Raw genomic sequence first — 18,616 nt, 5'->3', positions numbered from 1 at the left:
GCTTGCAAAGACATGTCACATAATTGACATCCTAATAGGAAGACAGTTTACCTGACTGTATTAATAGTTCCATCACTGGGATGTCTCCTAAGTAAGCAGCAGCATGCAGAGGAGTGCGTCTCTCTTGGTCCTGTAAAACAGAATCAAACACCCCATCACAAAAACAAAAAAAAACACAACACACTTATATCATAGAAACACCAAAATAACTACAGGAATTATAGACTGTATAAATATTGTTGTGTCACAGCTACAGGACCAAAAACATATAGATCTACCAAAGCTTAACCTTCAGGAAATGTTGCACTTGCCAATAAGAAACTGCATGTATAAAAATGTATTTAATAAAAATACTGACACCATTAAAATGGAGGAGATTGAGAAACTCCGAAAAATGGGATCAATTCTTTTTGAAAGTCATGAAGACTTTTGCTGCCCTGAAAATTATGTACACAAGAAAACTAAGTTTCCATGATTCTAAAACTAAATACATTCTCTGCAGATCAATGAAATGAAAGTGGTTGTAAACCCTTACACATACCCAGTGAAGTGACTTGGCCTCAGTTGATACACAGAGATGAGACAAATCCTCCTGCATAAGTTGTACCAGTATATTTACAGCTATCTTTCCCCTACATTCATTCAAAGTGCAGAATGTACACAGGATCTCACAGCTCTGAAAAGCAGGGGGTGGGGAGCTGAAGTTAAATAAGTGAGGAGAGCTCTGAGAGTTGATTGGAGAGGAGGGACAACCCCCCCCCCCCTTCACACAAGAACAGAGCTGAGGCCATCAACCTGCTGAAGCAGTATACAAGTTAAAATCTGACCATACAATTTTTGTAGTGACTTAAAGTGGTTGTAAAGGCTGAATGTTTTTTTTACCTTCATGCATTTGAGGGGTAGAGAGGGAGAGTGGGAGACAGAGGAAGGGGGAAAAAAAAAAGAATATCCAGCAGTACAGAGAAAGTATAGTGGTGCGGTGCAATGAAATTGGAGAAGTTCAGCAACTTCTGGGCTGGGATTAAAGGCAAATGTCTGTAAATTCAGAGCATCTTAAGAGTGTGAACTGTATAAGACACATTGACCTCCAACAGAGAAGTAGATTTCTTCTTCTCAGAGGCAAGTTGCCCCGGTACCCTATAATAGGATACCTTAGGTACGCAGGATTTACAGAACCGAAGCCAAGAACATGCAGCATAAGCATTTCGATATCCAACCAATGTCCGGAAAACACCCAGCTGGAAAGAGGTCACCACTGACCGCACGGCTTCCATCGGAACTTCGGCACTCTCAGAAAGAGTCTCTTCAGATTCAAGATGCAACAAACTGCCACTTAGCTTTGGAACTGCAAAGAGGTTTAAATAGAACATGCAAATCCTTTTGTCTTTCAGAACTGGAATGATCACTCCTTGAGATAGACAATGATCAAGAGCTTTCAGAAGAGGGATATGTGGATACATGAAAACATCTGAAATCATGAAGTGTGGAGGGGGAAGCTACAAACATCTAGTTTATAGTCTTGAGGCACTATATTGCCGACCACTACAATCTTCCCCTCCAAAAACTCAGTGAAGGCCCACTCCTTGAAGTAGAAGGAGCAGCAGGTTTAGAACCAAAGGCCCAGCTCTTTTTGTAGCGGTAACAGTACTGTTACACCTACAGTCATCTACTGGGTGTAGCATCCAAAGCAAGGCTGAACAACCATTCCCCTTGAAATGGTAAACATTCCACATATTTCTAGGTCAATTCCACTGACCAATGTCAGCCATAAGATCCTGCATGTGTGTATAAATAAGACCTTGAGACACAAAAGTTGCTGTATGGGGTCCTTGAACGTCCAGAGATTCCTTCCAGGTTTTCACTCAAGCTGGTATCTGCACTAACAGATGACCTCTCAGGCAGCTAGCCCATACATTAAAGACATGGTACATGCCAACAGCTGCCACAGCTGGCTGTAAAGCTGGTTCAACCAGCATAAGTGAGGCCTAGAATAAAGCTCCCAAGACATTTCTTAGAGATGTCCAAAAATACCAGGGATTTGGCCACTGGCTATGGGAGGGTCTTAATAATCTAAGAGACTGCTGGATCCACCTAAGGCATACTGCATGACTTACTTTCCATTGGGTATGGCTAAATGAACCTCTTTGGTGGAAACACCTTAACAGAGCATTTCCCAATGATCCCAATCATTTAATCTTCTTGATTCAGGAAGCAGTAACTATAAAGTAGTTCAAACCCCCTACATCCTCCCTTCATAGCTATTGGAGATATACAGCCTCCTAAAGAGTAAATAGGGACAATTGATAGTAAATAGTGGCCCCCATCAGCAAAATCACAAGAACACCGGTGTGCTGGTACACTAGAAGTAGAACCCCTACCAGACTGCTAGGACCCCACCCCCAGAAAGGTCTTCGTATACCTGCTGTGACCAGTAGTTCCATAAGGCACTGCTGCAACCTGTAGATCTGCACGGTGTTGCTTTGACTTGTGGTCCCCCACTGTGCTGTACCACTGCTATCTGTAGTTCCACAGCACAGGCTCTGCTGCAACTTGCAGTCCCATTATGTCAGCAAGGAATCGCTGCAACCTGCAGTTCCACAGTCTGCTCCCCACAACGTCCCTGCTCAGAGCTTCAATGGCATGTAGTACAAGATGGCCACCACCCAGAAGCTCTGTCTGCCCTGTGATGCCATTGCAGCTAAGCCACCCCAAGTGCGTGGGACTTGGTAATGGAGGACACAGTGGGTGGGAAGGAAGCTCACAGCCTGCTGTTCTTGGCACCCAGAGCTACTTTTTATGGTTAAAGTGGTTGTAAACCTCTGAAATGAAAAGTACAAAGCTAAATGGTTAGCACTTCCACCTGGCAGTACTAGGGTCGTTGGTTCGAATCCCAGCCACGGCACCACCTGCCTGGAGTTTGCATGTTTTCCCTGTGCCTGCGCGTTTCATCCAGGTACTCCGGTTTCCTCCCACACTCCAAAGACATGCTGGTAGGTGAATTGGCTCCTGTGTAAATTGGCCCTAGTATGTATGAATGTGAGTTAGGGACCTTAGATTGTATACCCATTGAGGGTTGGGACTGATGTGAATTTACAATATATATGCAAAAGCGCTGCGTAAAATTGACGGCGCTATATACCTGGAATAAATAAATATCCTTCTATAGGCCCCAGATCCAGCACACAGCAGGTGACTGACAGATTCAGTTTGCATAATTTTCCTAAGAGACTGTGGAGTGGGCAGTGCGTTTTTTCCCCCTCCATTCAGGTCTAAGATTACACTCAACTCCCCGCTCTATGCTGTGCTCGGTGTGACATAAGATTCCTGCTCCTTACTTTCAGAAGCTCAGAAATGTTGTGCAAAACATGTGCTTTAGGATGCTGTAGAGGAGAGAGGGCTAAGGATAAACCGGCACAACTTTAATGTATGGGGACTGGTTTCATCTCTGTCACCTGAGGTTAGTCACTTCAGTGAGTATATGTAAGGGTTTACGACTTTAAAATCAAGCCTGATTAAGATAGTATGCACTTTTCCTTCTTTCACAACTACAGTCACAGACAACATGATCCAAAATAGCAAATCTCACCAAAACATTGACATTTTCCTTCTGGCTCAAAAGTAGTTGTACTTCTTCTAGGTTGCGATTAAATATTGCTTGGACCAGTGGATGCTATGGGGAAAGCAAACACAGCATTCATTAAAACAATTTTACTATAACATGGAACAAAATGTTTCTACCCTGTGAATGTAATAACTTGAAGAAATTGCAGAAGGTTGAACTGCAAGCACTAGCTTCGAAAAAAGATCAATTTATTTTTAGCGCAATCTCTTCCAATAATATAAAATCGACAATTTAAATAAATCTATAAAATCGACAACCTATTTGATTGATAAGCCACACACAGGAAAGTGTTTTTAGATCAATAGATAGGATCATAAACTTTAATCAGTTCTGTTTCCAGCACCTCTGATCGATCGGAATACAATTGTATTCAGGGATCAAAGCATGTCAGAACTGCTGACTGATGCAGATCAATAGCATTATGCCCTGGCCAACTGACTCAGTTTGATCAGATCCAATCGAAATGAATCAGTTATGGATATTCAAGTGTTGGCAGATTCGATCTTTAACCATTAGCCGCCCGGCCAATGGCCATTTGGCAGCTTCAAATGTGTCTCTGCACTCTGGGTGCACGCCATTTGGCGTGCTCCCGCACATGCGCAGTTTGCGCTAATGCAGAGCGGCGCAGCAGTGCGATCTGTCACCGGCCGTGCACCTCGGACACGGCCGATGACAGATCCGAGTACCGGCTCCCGTTGCTGGTACCATGTGACCTGCTGTGACCAATCACAGCAGGTCACATGACAGTTGTATACAATGGATGGCTTCATTCATGATGCCATCCATTGTATACTAGTGCCTAGCTGCGAATGGTCACAGCTAATCACATGCACATGTCATGCGATTAGCTGTGACCAAATCACAGCTAAGCACAAAAAAAAAAGCTGAATGAATCGATTTTATTCAGGTAGATGCTTGCTTATAGCAAAGTAATTCTTTGCTATAAGCAAATTGTGTAAAAAAAAAAAAAAAATACTGATCACTTCCCCAAAGTAGTACAATGTTACTATGGTAACATTGTACTACTTTGGTCATAGTAAAATATGAAAAAAAAATCTTAAATTAAAAAAATAAAAATAACAAATTAAAAAAAATAAATATATATTTTTTTCATACTGTCACCAGTCAGTGTCCCTGTTCACCGCCATGCCAGTTATATGATAACTCTGTACTGCACTGGTGACAGAATAAAAAAATTGTTTTCACTATTTTTTTTTTTACAATTTTTTAATTTTCTGAAAAATTATGACAAAAAAATACAACTTCAAAAAAAAAAAAACTCGCCATGCGTCTTATGAAGTACGTCGGACTGTCTACTCTGCAAAAAGGGGTCATTTGCGGGATATCTGTACTATTCTGACATTCTTGGACCTCAAGAAATTAAGATTGACCGTCAGTACTTCAGGACTTATCAATAATCAGATCTATACCATAGTTTGTGAACTCTATAAACTTTCCTACAAACTAAAAAAATACATCCTAATTTGGGTTATTTTCACCAAAGACATGTAGCAGAATACATCTCGGCCTAAATTTGTGAAGAACAATTATTTATTTGCAAACTTTTATAACAGAAACAAGGAAAAATTTGTTTTTTTTTCAAAATTTTTGGTCTTTTTTTGTTAATTTAGCAAAAAATAAAAACCCCAGCGGTGATTAAATACCACCAAAAGAAAGCTCTAGTTGTGTGAAGAAAATGATAAAATTTTAGTTTGGGTACAATGTTGTATGACCGCGCAATTGTTATTCAAAGTGTGAGAGCGCTGAAACCTGAAAAATGGCCTGGGCAGGAAGGTGTAAAATTGCACGGTATTGAAACGGTTAAAATTGAAGAATGCATGCCCAGCATATGTGCAAGCTAATAGAATTCATAAAAAAGGTGATTGAAGACCACTAAAGTGGAACTAAAGTCTGCAATACTGTCTCTCTCTGCTTTAACGGTTCAAGGTCTTTTGCTGGCATATTTTCCTTGGCATCTTCTTAGTACTGAAGTTCATCCATCCTGACTGTGCACAGGAGTGCAGTCATCCTGGCACACAAGCCTGGGGGGCCCAAAGGGACTTCCTTCATTTGCAGGATTTCCTCTCATTTCCAGTTCTGGCTATGGGACAAGAAGTAAATGGAAATCTCCATAATAAGACACAGATGACAAAAATAAATCTGATATGGGTTATATGCCTCACTTTATCAAAAATGAAAAAAAATGTTTTGCTTTTAGATCTACAATAATAAAACATATATTATCACCACACACACACCAAATTTGTGGAACCCCTCCACAAAATCCAACCACCCCCAACTTTCTATAAACTAGTGGTGCATCGAAATGAAAATTCTGGTGCCGAAACCGATACAGATAATTCAGAATGCATGTGGTTGAAAACCAAACCAAAATCTCTGCGTATGTGGGGGTGGGGAGGCTCCAATTGTTTTTTCTACTTATTTTTATTTATTTTTTTAACTTATGATTATATGCTATCACTTAGGGCACTATTGGTCCCCTATGTGATAGCAATAAGAGTGACAGGTCCTCTTTGTGGGGGGGGGGGGGGGGGAGAGAGGGCAGTGTGTGCAAGGAGGGGGCAGGAGAGGACCAGTGTTATACAGTGAGGTAGCGTTATATACAGAGGTTCCCTCACTGGCTGTCACTATATATTAGTGACAGTTTTTAAATGCAATTGCCAGCTTTTATTTTTTTCTGCATTATAGCTCAGAGAATGCACGGTCACTTTCCCCAGAGCTAAAGGGGACCGTTTCTTTTAGCTCCAGGGAAAGAAATCGCTCATTCTCTGAGATATAGCGAAGAAGAAAAAAAAAAAAGCTGGCAATTGAAGAAAAATACGCCATTTTTTAAATGTAATTATTGGCTTTTCCCCCCCCCTTTACTATAGCTCAGAGAAGCAGTCATTCTCAGAAAGCTAAAAGAAATAAAGGGGCGAGGTCACCCAGTGACATTACTCAGTGGCCCCGCCCTTAGTTTCCTTTAGCTCCAGGGAAAGCGACAGCTCATTCTCTGAGCTACAGTGAAGAAAAAAAAACAAAAACAAAGCCAGTAATTACATTTAAAAACCGGCACTGACATATAGCCAGTTACTGTATACACTGCTCCTCTCCTGCCTTTCTCCACCACTCCCCTACATCTGCAGTACACACAGTCCCCTGTATCAGCTAAATTTTTCCTATCGGCATGCTATTTTCAGCAGCCGAAATTTCAGTCTATCCCTACTATAAACCAGCCTGAAACTTACTAAAGTCATTGCCATTCATAATTGTTTATTACATATTTAATTCAATCAAACTTTTAATGCAACAGTATATTTTAAGGAAAAAAAAAAAAAAGGAAGGTAGGGAAAAGGGAAAGGGGAAGGAAAGGGTCACACAAGTGATTTTGGTAGCCATCAATAAAACTTTTGAACCTGCCAACAGGTAGTCTGATTGCATGCTACAGCTATTTTCACAGTTGTTCATCAGGATTCAGATTAGAAAGGAGAACAAAGGCCCCTTCAGAATACTCCAATATTTTACTCTGAACCATTCTTGGACGACATTTTTGTTGTGCGATTTGGGTCACTATGCTGCAAGACCAAAGACTAGACAGAGCCTTTGGTCACTAGGCAGTAGTTTTAAACTTGAAGTTTCATTGCACAGATGCAAGGCATCCTATGCCAGACGTAAAAAAACAACTCCAAAAAAAGTAACCAAGCCTCCTCCATGTTTCAAGGTAGGTATGGTGTTAATTTCTCTTCAAACGAACTAATAAAAGTCAAGTCAAAGTTCACCTTTGAAAATAAAAGCTTAAAAGTTGATTGGTTGCCATGCACAGCTGATCCAACGTTGTGCGATACAGGGATCTCTCCAGCTGAGCTATCAAAAATGAACTGATCAAGACCAGTTCCTGCTGAACCAGCCTACTTTTGGTATGCATGTACCAGGCTTTAGTAAATGCCCTTCAATTTAGGCCCTGTTCACACTTGCATTTAGGGGCAGACTGAAATCCTGCAGAAGACTAAGGCTACGTTCACACTAGCCTTGTGTGCAGGCGGCAGAGAGGCGTTTGGTAAGCGTTTTTACCGCTTCCCAAACGCCTCTGCCAATTCTGCACATTACAGCACATGGTGCTGTTCTAACGGGAGCGTTTGCGTCGCGGCAAAACGGACGCCTCTGGACGAGTCAGGAGGCTTTGAAGCCTCCTATTCTCGTCTATGGTGCCGCTCCGCAAACGCCCGGCCGGCGTTTGCTGTGCGGTTGCGACGCGGTTGCGGGGTGTTTGCAGAGCGGTAACACCACAAACTGCATTATAGGCGTTTGTGGGGCATTATTAACGCTCGGCAAACGCCTAGCAACCGCCGCTAAACCGCGCATGCGGCGTTTGCCGAGCGTTAATAACGCTCCGCAAACGCCGGACCAACGCTTGCCAAAAGCTATAGGGGCGTTTGGCAAGCGTTGGCAAAACAGCCTAGTGTGAACGAGCCCTCAGTGGGGTGTATGCGAACAACTGCCATATGAGGCTAACAGTGCCAACAGCCTTTTGCATGTAATCAGACATACAAAATTTACCTGGGGGATAAACGCTCCTGGATGCAAACAGCAGCCAGAGGCAACCATCCCTCAGGTACTTGCTGCATGCTTGATTACATGCAAACGGCTGCAGGTGGCATCAGGATCTCAATACTTTGTCGAGAGATTCCCACCCGCAGCTGTTTGCTTACACTCTACTGGGTCTCCTGCAGAAATTTGTGGTCTGCCCCAGAGTGTGAATGGGGACTTACAGTAAAATATCTAGACCTACAGTAGATCACACACACTTTTCATTTTACAGATATTGAAAGGAATGCTAGCATGGCGGTACAACATGCAGTAGTGAGAGGCAAGTGTGTCCTATTACTGATAGACGGCACACATGTCACTGGCCAGTCCAGAGAACATTAATCAAGATGGCAGACAACAGTGTTAGTGAGTGCATGGAACAGCGTGTGGTGATGACGTTTCTTGTGAACAAAGGCGTAAAACCCACCGATATCTACAGAAGACTTCAAGCACAGTACGGTGATGAGACACTCAGCCGCAGTAAGGCATTTTGCACGCACGTAAAAAACGTGCGTGCAAAAATGCAAAAGGCACTGCAAAATGCACAGAACGCAAACTGAACTGGTGTGAACCAAGCTTGAAATGCACTGAAAACCCATCAAATAAAAAATCGCACGCTTTACAGGGTTTTTTTTTTTTTAGTCACATGACCTATGTACCCTAAATGTAGTAAAACTGCAGCAAAATCACAGCACATTTTTGGTGACCATTATCAGCACCATTTCTCCTATCAGCAGAACGCCAATAACACTATTTTCGGCTGATTCATTTCGGCCGCCGATAGATCGGTACATCCCTAGTGATTTAACATTTGTTGCACAACATACAGAAAGATTTCTATTATTTATTATGGGGCTCATTCACACTTCAGCAGTGCTTTCATGCCTCAGGAAGAATACTCAAGGTGCTTTTTTTGGTGCCTCAATACAGGTTTTTGGGCCCATAAACCTTTAGAGCCCATTCACGCTTGGGTGACTTGTCATACGACTTTGGGGTCCAAAGTCGCATGACAAGTTGCACCCCATGTTTCCCAACGAGTACCATTCATATCTGTGCAACTTCAAGTACTTTGGTCTGACTTTAATGTAACTTGAGGGCCATGAACTTCAATGTAAACCCTCCAAAGTCACATAAGAATTGCACCTGAATGATATACAGGCGACTTGTGTGCGACTTTATAGAGCAATCATCCTTGGTCAAAGTCAAACTCTCACTTATCCCAAGTCGCATCAGAGTTGCGTCAAAGTTGCATACAGTCGCAACGGAAAGAAAAAAAAAAAACAAACAATCGCATGATATTGACGTTGCACAAGTGTGAATGGAGCTTGAATGACAGTACATGTAAAACACAAGAAAATGAAGACACAAATGTGTGAACGGAGCTTTAATGTAAATATAGGCTGTAATTCACGCTGAACACCGGAGCACACAGGGCACTACCCTGCCCAGACCAGGTCTCTCGAAGTCTGCTGTAGTGCAGACCTGCATGTGCACATACGTTAGGTATGATCAGGCACTGTTACCAGGTTACTGACACAAAATAAATTCATAATGTTTGCAGCTGATTAAGTAGAACTGAAGGCAAAACTTTATTTCCCCAATTCAGAGTAAAGCTGACATGTAGATTTTCAGCCGAGAATAATCGTAAGAAAAGTCGTACGAAAATTCTTTGAACATTCGATGAATGGAGGAGTCACTAGAAAATTATCTTTTGCTTTTAACATTCGAGTTTAAAATGAATGTAATTTCTGAACGATAACCACATATACTGGCCAAAAACTCATTTGATCAAGAAAAGTTTCCCTTCCTGCCCCTTTGAATATCCACGTCCCTGCTGCCGAAAAACAATCGGTTTGACCCCACTAACGATTAGAAAATCAAACATATATTCTTGAAACCAAGATTCTCGAACGAAAACCTATGTGTATGACCACCTTAATGGAGAATTATTTCACACGCCAGTTTCTTTTTTCCTTCCGTCTGTGACCCATTGGGGCAATCTCCTTTCACTTCCAGTTCCATAGTCAAAACATAAAGTGAGGGAATCCCAGGGTGTAACCAGAACTAATGGCAGGAACTTATTTTGGGCAACACTCATTGCAGCTATCGCGCGACAAACACAGCAGAATTGCACAGCGGTTTCAGGCGCCATTAAAAGGAATAGCACCTGAACATGTGGCTTCACAATTTGTCATTTTAGCAGAGCATCTTGAAATCGCTGGCAAAATCGCATCGATTCTGCCTATGATTCAAAACGACAGTGTAAATAGGGCCTTCGTTTTGCCATTAACCCCCCCCCCCCCCACCTTTTTTGCTAGGTTATGCTGAAATATCACATGCACCTGGTCAGCAAAATTAGTGTTGTCCTGCCGTGATCCTCACTCTCCTGCTGCTTGACATGCTCTTCACCACAATCTTCCTTTCTGAAGCCATCAGGAGCCAGCTTTCTCCTCCAGGTTCTTGCAGCTAGTCTCTGATGACATGCAGAGGTTCCCCTCCTCCGCTCCACCTCCCAGGATATCTGACAGCACTATCCTAGGAGGCTGCCTGAGTAGGGTGCAAGTCATTTTCGCCTAGGCAAGAATGGAATTTGGGGGGGGGGGGGGGGGGGGGGGTAGAGCAAAAAAAAAAAAACAAAAAAAACACAAGTTTTAAAAAAATAAAATTGGCTTTCAGGATTTATGGGGGGAGGGTTTAAAAAGACGCAAACTGCTCTTGGGGAGGGAAGAGCCTCTTTAGCCATTTGACGCCCGGCCAATAGCCGTATGTCGTCCGGAAAAATGCACTAGCTTTCCGGGAGGCCGCCATATGGCGTACTCCTGCACATGCGCAGTTCGTGCGCTTGCAGAGCCGCGCGATCTGTCACCGGCCGTGTACCTCGGACACGGCCGATGACAGATCTGAGTATCTGCCCCGTTGCCGCTACCATGTGACCTGAATATTAAAAATTTACTTGTGAGCTAATAAGGTGTATAATAAACAGCTTCTATCAATAAGATCGCAAGCGATCTTGCTCACCCTCATAAATGTGAGTTATCAATGCATACAAATGAAGAAAAATAGATGCCGCGCTCTATCAAGACCTATTACCTGTATATAATATAAAAACTGTATTTGCATTAAATCTCTAATAGCTGCATGATCTTTTATGTATATAAAAAATAGTGTAGCGCTCATATCAAGTCAATACATACAATGTGACTCTTCACTGAAAAATACTAAGAAGATAATAAAAATCATACAATGTGACTTCACTCCAATGGTGCAAAACATATATAGTGTCGGACGTAAAATGAATATCTGTGCCCTTCGCTTCAGATCGTGCTCACACACTAAATGAACACAATACTAAAAAAAGTGCCTTTCACTTGGGAACAAACGTGCACACACACTAAATTTTAAACCATATATTAAAAAAAACCCTCAACAGACATGGGGCTAAACATATAGTGCTAAAAGTGCAAACAAAAAGTGTCCACTCTTCAAAATGATCATAAAAATGTCCAAACAGTGAGGAATGAAATCATGCAATGTGGTTCAACTATTCCGTGATTGTGCCAAAACGTTTCTTCTGTTTGCAGCTAGATTGCCTCCTCACCTCCTCCCTGTGACCCCTAGGGGCCAACACGCTTGCAGGATCACCCTGGATCCTTAAATCATATGGGTCAGCAGCCTTCTTATGGGGCTCCTATTGCCCCTAAACAGCCCAGATGTCTCTAGGGAACAATGGCTCACCTGCCCAGTGAACCAAAAAAAAAAGAGACCCTCTAAGTGTAGTATTAAATGCAAATATAACTCCTTTATTGTAAACGAAGGAATGACACTCACATAATTCGCAGTTCTCCCTCCTCACCGATGTGTGGGTATACTGCATGTGTATGGGACTTCCTGGGTATACCAAGATGGCATCGCGCGGTGGAAGGCCATCACCGCGCACCGGAAACTGCGCACTCGCGTACCTACGCGTTACGTCACTGTCTCTCGTGACTTCCTCGGGGTATAGATACTACATCCCCCGGACGAAGCCACGAATCCCTGTGGAGATACGCGTTGGGGAGGGGCAGTGACATCACCACGCATCCTTACACGGCGAGCACTGGTAATGTATGCGAGCACACCCGAGAGGCTGGTCTTCACCGCTTTAAGCGGCTGTTATACCAAGTTTGTTTTGTGTTTTTGCACAAAATTCATTGAATTTTTACCTTTTATTTATTTTCCATATTTTTCATTTTTTTTTATATTTATTTCTTAATTGAATATTTAATCATCGAAGGACACAAATTTGAATAATTTTGCACAGACTTTTATTTATTTTATTATCACCAATTTTGATATATATTTTTCTAGTTCATTTATTCATTATCATCAACACATGTTTGGGTATTTATTGGTATTACAATCATGTATGGTTACACATAAAAGACCATGCAGCTATTAGAGATTTAATGCAAATACAGTTTTTATATTATATACAGGTAACAGGTCTTGATAGAGCTCGGCATCTATATTTTCTTCCTTGGTATCATGTGACCTGCTGTGACCAATCACAGCAGGTCACATGACAGTTGTATACAATGGATGGCTTTATTCATGCCATCCATTGTATACTATTGTCCAGCTGTGAATGGTCCAGCTAATCACATGCACATGTCATGTAATTAGCTGTGGCCAAATCACAGCTAAGCACAAAAAAAAAACAAAAAAAAAAAAAAACAAAACCCTGAATGAATCGATGTAATTCAGGTAAATGCTTGCTTATAGCAAAGTAATTCTTTGCTATAAGCAAATTGTGTAAAAAAATAAATAAATACTGATCACTTCCCCAAGGTAGTACAATGTTACTATGGTAACATTGTACTACTTTGGACATAGTGAAATATGAAAAAAAAATCTTAAAAAAAAAAAAAAAAAAAAAGAAATGTAATAAAAAAAATTTAAAAAAAAATATTTTTTTCACACTGTCACCAGTCAGTGTCCCTGATCACCGCCATGCCAGTGTTATGATGATGCTGTACTGCACTGGTGACAGTATGTAAAAAAAAAAAAAAAGTGAAATTTTTTTATTTCTTCATTTTCCGAAAAATTATGACAAAAAAAACACAACTTCAAAAAACTCGCCATGCCTCTTATGAAGTACGTTGGACTGTCTACTTTGCAAAAAGGGGTCATTTGGGGGATATCTGTACTGTTCTGACATTCTTGGACCTCAAGAAATTAGATTGGCCGTCAGTACTTCAGAATTGATCAATATTCAGATCTATACCATAGTTTGTGAACTCTATAACTTTCCTACAAACTAAAAAATGCATCCTAATTTGGGTTATTTTCACCAAAGAAATGTAGTAGAATACATCTCGGCCTAACTTTATGAAGAACAATTATTTATTTGCAACTTTTATAACAGAAACAAAGAAAAATGTGTTTTTTTAAAAAACATTTTGGTCTTTTTTTGTTAATTTAGCAAAAAATAAAAACCCCAGCGGTGATTAAATACCACCAAATGAAAGCTCTAGTTGTGTGAAGAAAATGATAAAATTTTAGTTTGGGTAGAATGTTGTATGACCGCACAATTGTCAAAGTGTGAGAGCGCTGAAACGTGAAAAATGGCCTGGGCAGGAAGGTGTAAAATGCCCGGTGTTAAAAATGATCTGGTCTGCGTCCATAGTGCGTAAAGCTACTCTTCTGCCTGCGCTCTCCCTAGTACAGACCTAATGTGGTGTAATTGGGGGAAAATGCTCCCCTACTTGGAAACTCACAGAGGCGGCTGTGATGAGAAACCAAAATTGTAGGTATATTTGAACAGAGGAACAAAAACATTCACAGGAGAATGTTTTCCAAGCTCCACAGGACACATCAGACTGCATTTGCATTCTAGCATTAGGCATGCTAAATTACACCGAAAATACGCAGTTTTGTGCCACACACATAGAGCCGCCTATTCATTTTAATTGGCTGCCCTATGCACGCAAAACTCACTTTTTTTGCGCTTCATGCGTTTTGCCACTTTTGCAAAAAAAAAAAAAAACCCCACATACTAGTTTTGCTGCATTTAGAGCCACCATTTAATGAATGGCACCACAAACCTGACACGCAACTTGCACGCATTTGCAAAACGCTATACTATGAATACAGCCTTAGGAGCTACTCACACTGCCCTGCAGCCCAATCTGCTACACACACACACACACACACACACACACACACACACACTTTTGGGCTGCAGAGCCATGTGGCAGGGGGCGGCGGTGTGCTGTGCATTTTATCGGATCACACAGCTCCCCTTACCACGAAGAGGCACTTCATTCAGGTCACTGCACTTGTGGTGTCTTAACATGCAGGACCATGCAGAGTGCTGCGAGATTATACAAACATGTTGCATACTATTGCACTGCTCTGGAACACAGGCAAACACTGCCTTTTTGATCCGATCCTGCATCTGTCCCCTGCTGGCTCTGCAGCAAGAAGTGACCAAACACCGCTGTTCGCTCAGTTCATACCCTCCGCACTGAGAGAAGAGCTGTGTCAGTTTCTGCCTCTCTGCTCTGCCCCTCCAGCGCTCACTGGAGCGCTGGGCTGTGGAAGGGACGGGAGGGGCTGGCTCAGTGTATTGATGAGAGGCAGAGTCAGGTGCAGGTCCAGACTTCTGGGTGGATCCTAACCATATGATCAGGATCTTTTCAGAGTCTGGACTGGCTCTATGATGTCATCTGACAGTGGGCTTTAGGCTGCTGTCAACTGAAAAGGAGTCAAAAGGTGTGCACAACTAACTGCACTGCTGTGATCCACAGGAGAAGTACGGCCAAAAATGCTTTGATTATACTTCACCTTTAAAGAATATGTAAATCCAACATTTCATATTCCTGATATGTGTGCTGTATCCTGTACTCTTCCTGTTGTATCATTTCCTTTGTGTGAAATGCCTGGTGCTCCTGCCAGTCGCTTTGCTTTCCCATTACAAACTGACCTACACAATGCATGAGAGCACAGCGTGGTCAGTTTTCTGGCTGTGCTGAGAACTCAGTTTGCTCTCCTCCAATGTTCAGGTGCCCCCCCCCCACAGTCATTCACTAGGAAGCTCAATGTGCTGCTCTTTCTCCACCCCCTGCTCTCTATACAGCTGAGAACAGAGTATGCAATCACTTATGCTTTTATTTTGATACACAATTGTTTTGCCTTCCATTTCTATTTTAATCGCCTCCCGCCCGCCATATAGTAATATGATGGGCGCAAGGTGGTTCTCTCATTCTGGGAGGACGTCATACGACATCCTCCCATTCTAACCGCGCATGTGCAGCAGACACAGCGGATCACCAATCCACGAAAAGAGCCGAAGATGTTGGCTCAGTCATGTGATCAGCTGTGTCCAATCACAGCTGACCACATGTAAACAGGGAAATGCCGGTTATCAGCATTTCTCTCCCCACGAGCTGTCACGCTGACAGTTCCTGAGGAGAGGAGAGCCAGTAATCGGCATTCCTCAGAGGGGACATGTACACTGATCATCAGGGTGCCCTGATAATCTGTGTAGCCCCAGCAGCACCACCTGTCAGTGTCCATCAGTGCCAGCTCTCAGTGCTCATCCATGCCACCTGCCAGTGCTCAACAGTGCCACATATCAGTGCCGCCTCATTAGCGCACATCAGTGCCGGAGAAAAATCACTTACGTACAAAATTTTATAACAAAAAAAAAAAAAAAACTTTAAAAATTCAGTGGTTTTTGGTTTGTTTAAGAAAAAATAAAAAAACCCAGAGGTGATTAAATACCACCAAAATAAAGCTCTGTCATGAAAAAAATGATAAAAATTTCATATGGGTACAGTGTTGCATGACCGCACAATTGTCATTCAAAGTGTAACAGCGCTAAAAGCTGGAAATTGGCCTGGGCAGGAAGGGGGTATAAGTGCTCTGTAGGCTAGTGGTTAAACAGAGTAGATTGTTTTACAAGATGAGGGTTTACATATACTTTAATTCTGGCCATTAGAATGCATCAAACGTGAAACATTTACACCTAGCATTTTTGTGCATTCCTCGTTTTCTGGCCAAATGCTCCTCTCTGCTATCGTTTTTCAGCCTGTAAAGCCTTCCTCTTCTAATATGCCTGCAAAATCCCTATATGTGCAACCTCTGCATTGTGTAAAAAGGCTGTTTGATCCTGAGTCCTCTGATCCTCCCCTTCTTACAGTGTCCACCTCTTATCTCCTGATAAAACATACTGTGTGGAGTCACTCTGCACATGCTCAGTTTGGTGTGTATTGCTAATGGGGTTTTTTTTTTTCTTGGGAGAATGAATGTGATCAGCACAGGGCCAATCAGATTGTAAGCACCAAGGAGCAGGGCCTCCCTAACCCTCCTGTATTGAACTGTATTGTCTCCAGTTATATTGTAAACTGCTGAGCAAACTGTTGGCGCTATATAAATCCTTTATAATAATCAGCACTGTCCTCCTAGAGCAAAATGAAAACTCCTCCTACAGGCTGTAACCAGTGATCTGCTGGACACTGATAGAAGTCACAAGACTGCTCTAATTTCTGATGAGATAAGGTATTTAGCAGTTTACATTTACTAAAATAATTGCATTTCCATGTTCTGTGTACTGTGAGAGACCAGATATAGTGAATGCAGGGTCCTGGGTGACCAGATATAGTGAATGCAGGGTCCTGGGTGACCAGATATAGTGAATGCAGGGTCCTGGGTGACCAGATATAGTGAATGCAGGGTCCTGGGTTTAGTAACACTTTAAAGTGTTACTAAACCCACAACAGTAAAATCTGTCTGTATACGCAGCAAAGTATGCTTGTTATACTCACTGTGGAACCTAAGGGGCCAAGTCTATGCATTGTGTAAAAATGCTGTTTGATCCTGTCTTTTCTGATCCTCCCCTTCTTCCAGCGTCCCCCTCACATCTCCTAATAAAATATATTGTGTGGCATCACTTTCCACATGCTCAGTTTGGTGTGTATTGCTAATGAGGCTTTTTTTTTTTTCTTAGGAGAGTGCATATGTGATCAGCACAGCACTGTCCAGTCAGAGGTCAGGGGTTCTGCATCCTCCTGGAGAAAAATGAAAACTCCTCCTGCAAGCTTTAACCAGTGCTCTGCAGGACACTGATAGGAAGTCACATGACTGCTCTAATTGCTGAGAAAAAGGTGTTTAGCAGTTTATATTTACTAAAATAATTGCATTTCCATGTTCTGTGTACTGTGGGAGACCAGGTTATAGTGAATGCAGGGGCCGGGGAGACCGGATTATAGTGAATGCAGGGGCCGGGGAGACCGGGTTATAGTGAATGCAGGGGCCGGGGAGACCGGGTTATAGTGAATGCAGGGGCCGGGGAGACCGGGTTATAGTGAATGCAGGGGCCGGGGAGACCGGGTTATAGTGAATGCAGGGTCCTGGGTTTAGTGACAGTTTAAGCCCTGTGTGTATCAGCACAAATAACAAGTGGAGCCTTAGTACGCCCTCTACTGGTATTTAAAAAAAAAAAAAAAACACACATACACCACAAATGTTTAACACAAAAAGGGAGTATTTCTAAATGTGAGTGACATCAGAAAGGAGCAGGGGTGAAGACTATCCGATCATAACTAGCCCTAGGAGCCTCCTGAAGAGGCTGGACTTCCTCTATAGAGCCCCTCATCCTCCAGAGGCCCTGCAGCCAGTGTGGACGCCGGAAATGTTGAGAAACATAGAGAAGGAAAGACGATGAGGCTGCAGTCTGTCCCAAGAGCACAGCGCCACCCCTGTTAATAGCGGGAGACTGCAGGAAGAAGACAGAGACAGGCCAGTCAGGGGCCCCGGAGCCGATGGAGCCCGGCCAGACCAGCCCGCGGTATCACGTAGCTCCCAATGTCTCCGCATACAGCCCCAGCCCCCCCACCAGACTTGTACAGGAGAATGGCACAGGGTTACCATGACTACAACTCGCCCTCCCTTCTCCCAGCATATCGCGCTGCACGACTGGCTCCACACACCGAGGCCTGCAGCGCTGACTAGGCCGCAATCCTGCGCTCAAGCACTGTGCACGTAGCACGGCTCACCTGGTCAGTGATTTCGAGGACTCCCATGTCCTGCGGTCAGTCAGCATGGATATCCCTTCATGAGGCGGTATCAGCCGCAGGACGGACTAAGGAAGGCAGCTGCGAGCCCCACTCTGCGCCTCTTTCCCTCGATCCTTTTTCTTATTGCTGCGGGAAGCCAAGGCCCGCCTACTGGCAGCGCACACAGCGCCCTCTGCTGCTTGTGCCAGGGCAACACGGTTCGTTTACGTTCTAAAGTCGTAGCCAGCGGCATCTGCTGGAGCAGAACGGAACTGCATGGTAAACAAATAATGTGTGGAGCTGAGGCTTGTTGGTTTCATTTTGAGACAACGGAAAAGATTAGCACGAACAGATCGTGTTACCTACATAA

General features: G+C 43.0%; 1 protein-coding gene across 1 annotated transcript in view; it reads right to left on the bottom strand.

Annotated features, from left to right (window-relative positions):
* Positions 1-18,402, bottom strand: part of ANKRD52 (ankyrin repeat domain 52) — a 112,647-nt gene extending 94,245 nt beyond the window's left edge. The window contains exons 1-3 of the mRNA XM_089679875.1: positions 18,247-18,402; positions 3,587-3,670; positions 52-130 (exon numbers count right to left, since the gene is read on the bottom strand). Of these exons, the coding sequence (XP_089536001.1) occupies positions 52-130; positions 3,587-3,670; positions 18,247-18,273 (190 nt within the window). The 5' untranslated portion in view covers positions 18,274-18,402. The remainder of the gene's footprint in view (positions 1-51; positions 131-3,586; positions 3,671-18,246) is intronic.
* Between the last annotated feature and the right edge of the window lie 214 nt (positions 18,403-18,616).

This window comes from Staurois parvus, unplaced genomic scaffold (genome assembly GCF_062004578.1).
Source record: "Staurois parvus isolate SC_StPar_1 unplaced genomic scaffold, SC_StPar_1.0 ptg000017l, whole genome shotgun sequence".
In the NCBI taxonomy this organism is placed as follows: domain Eukaryota; kingdom Metazoa; phylum Chordata; class Amphibia; order Anura; family Ranidae; genus Staurois; species Staurois parvus.
This window is presented reverse-complemented; position numbering and strand designations above follow the sequence as displayed.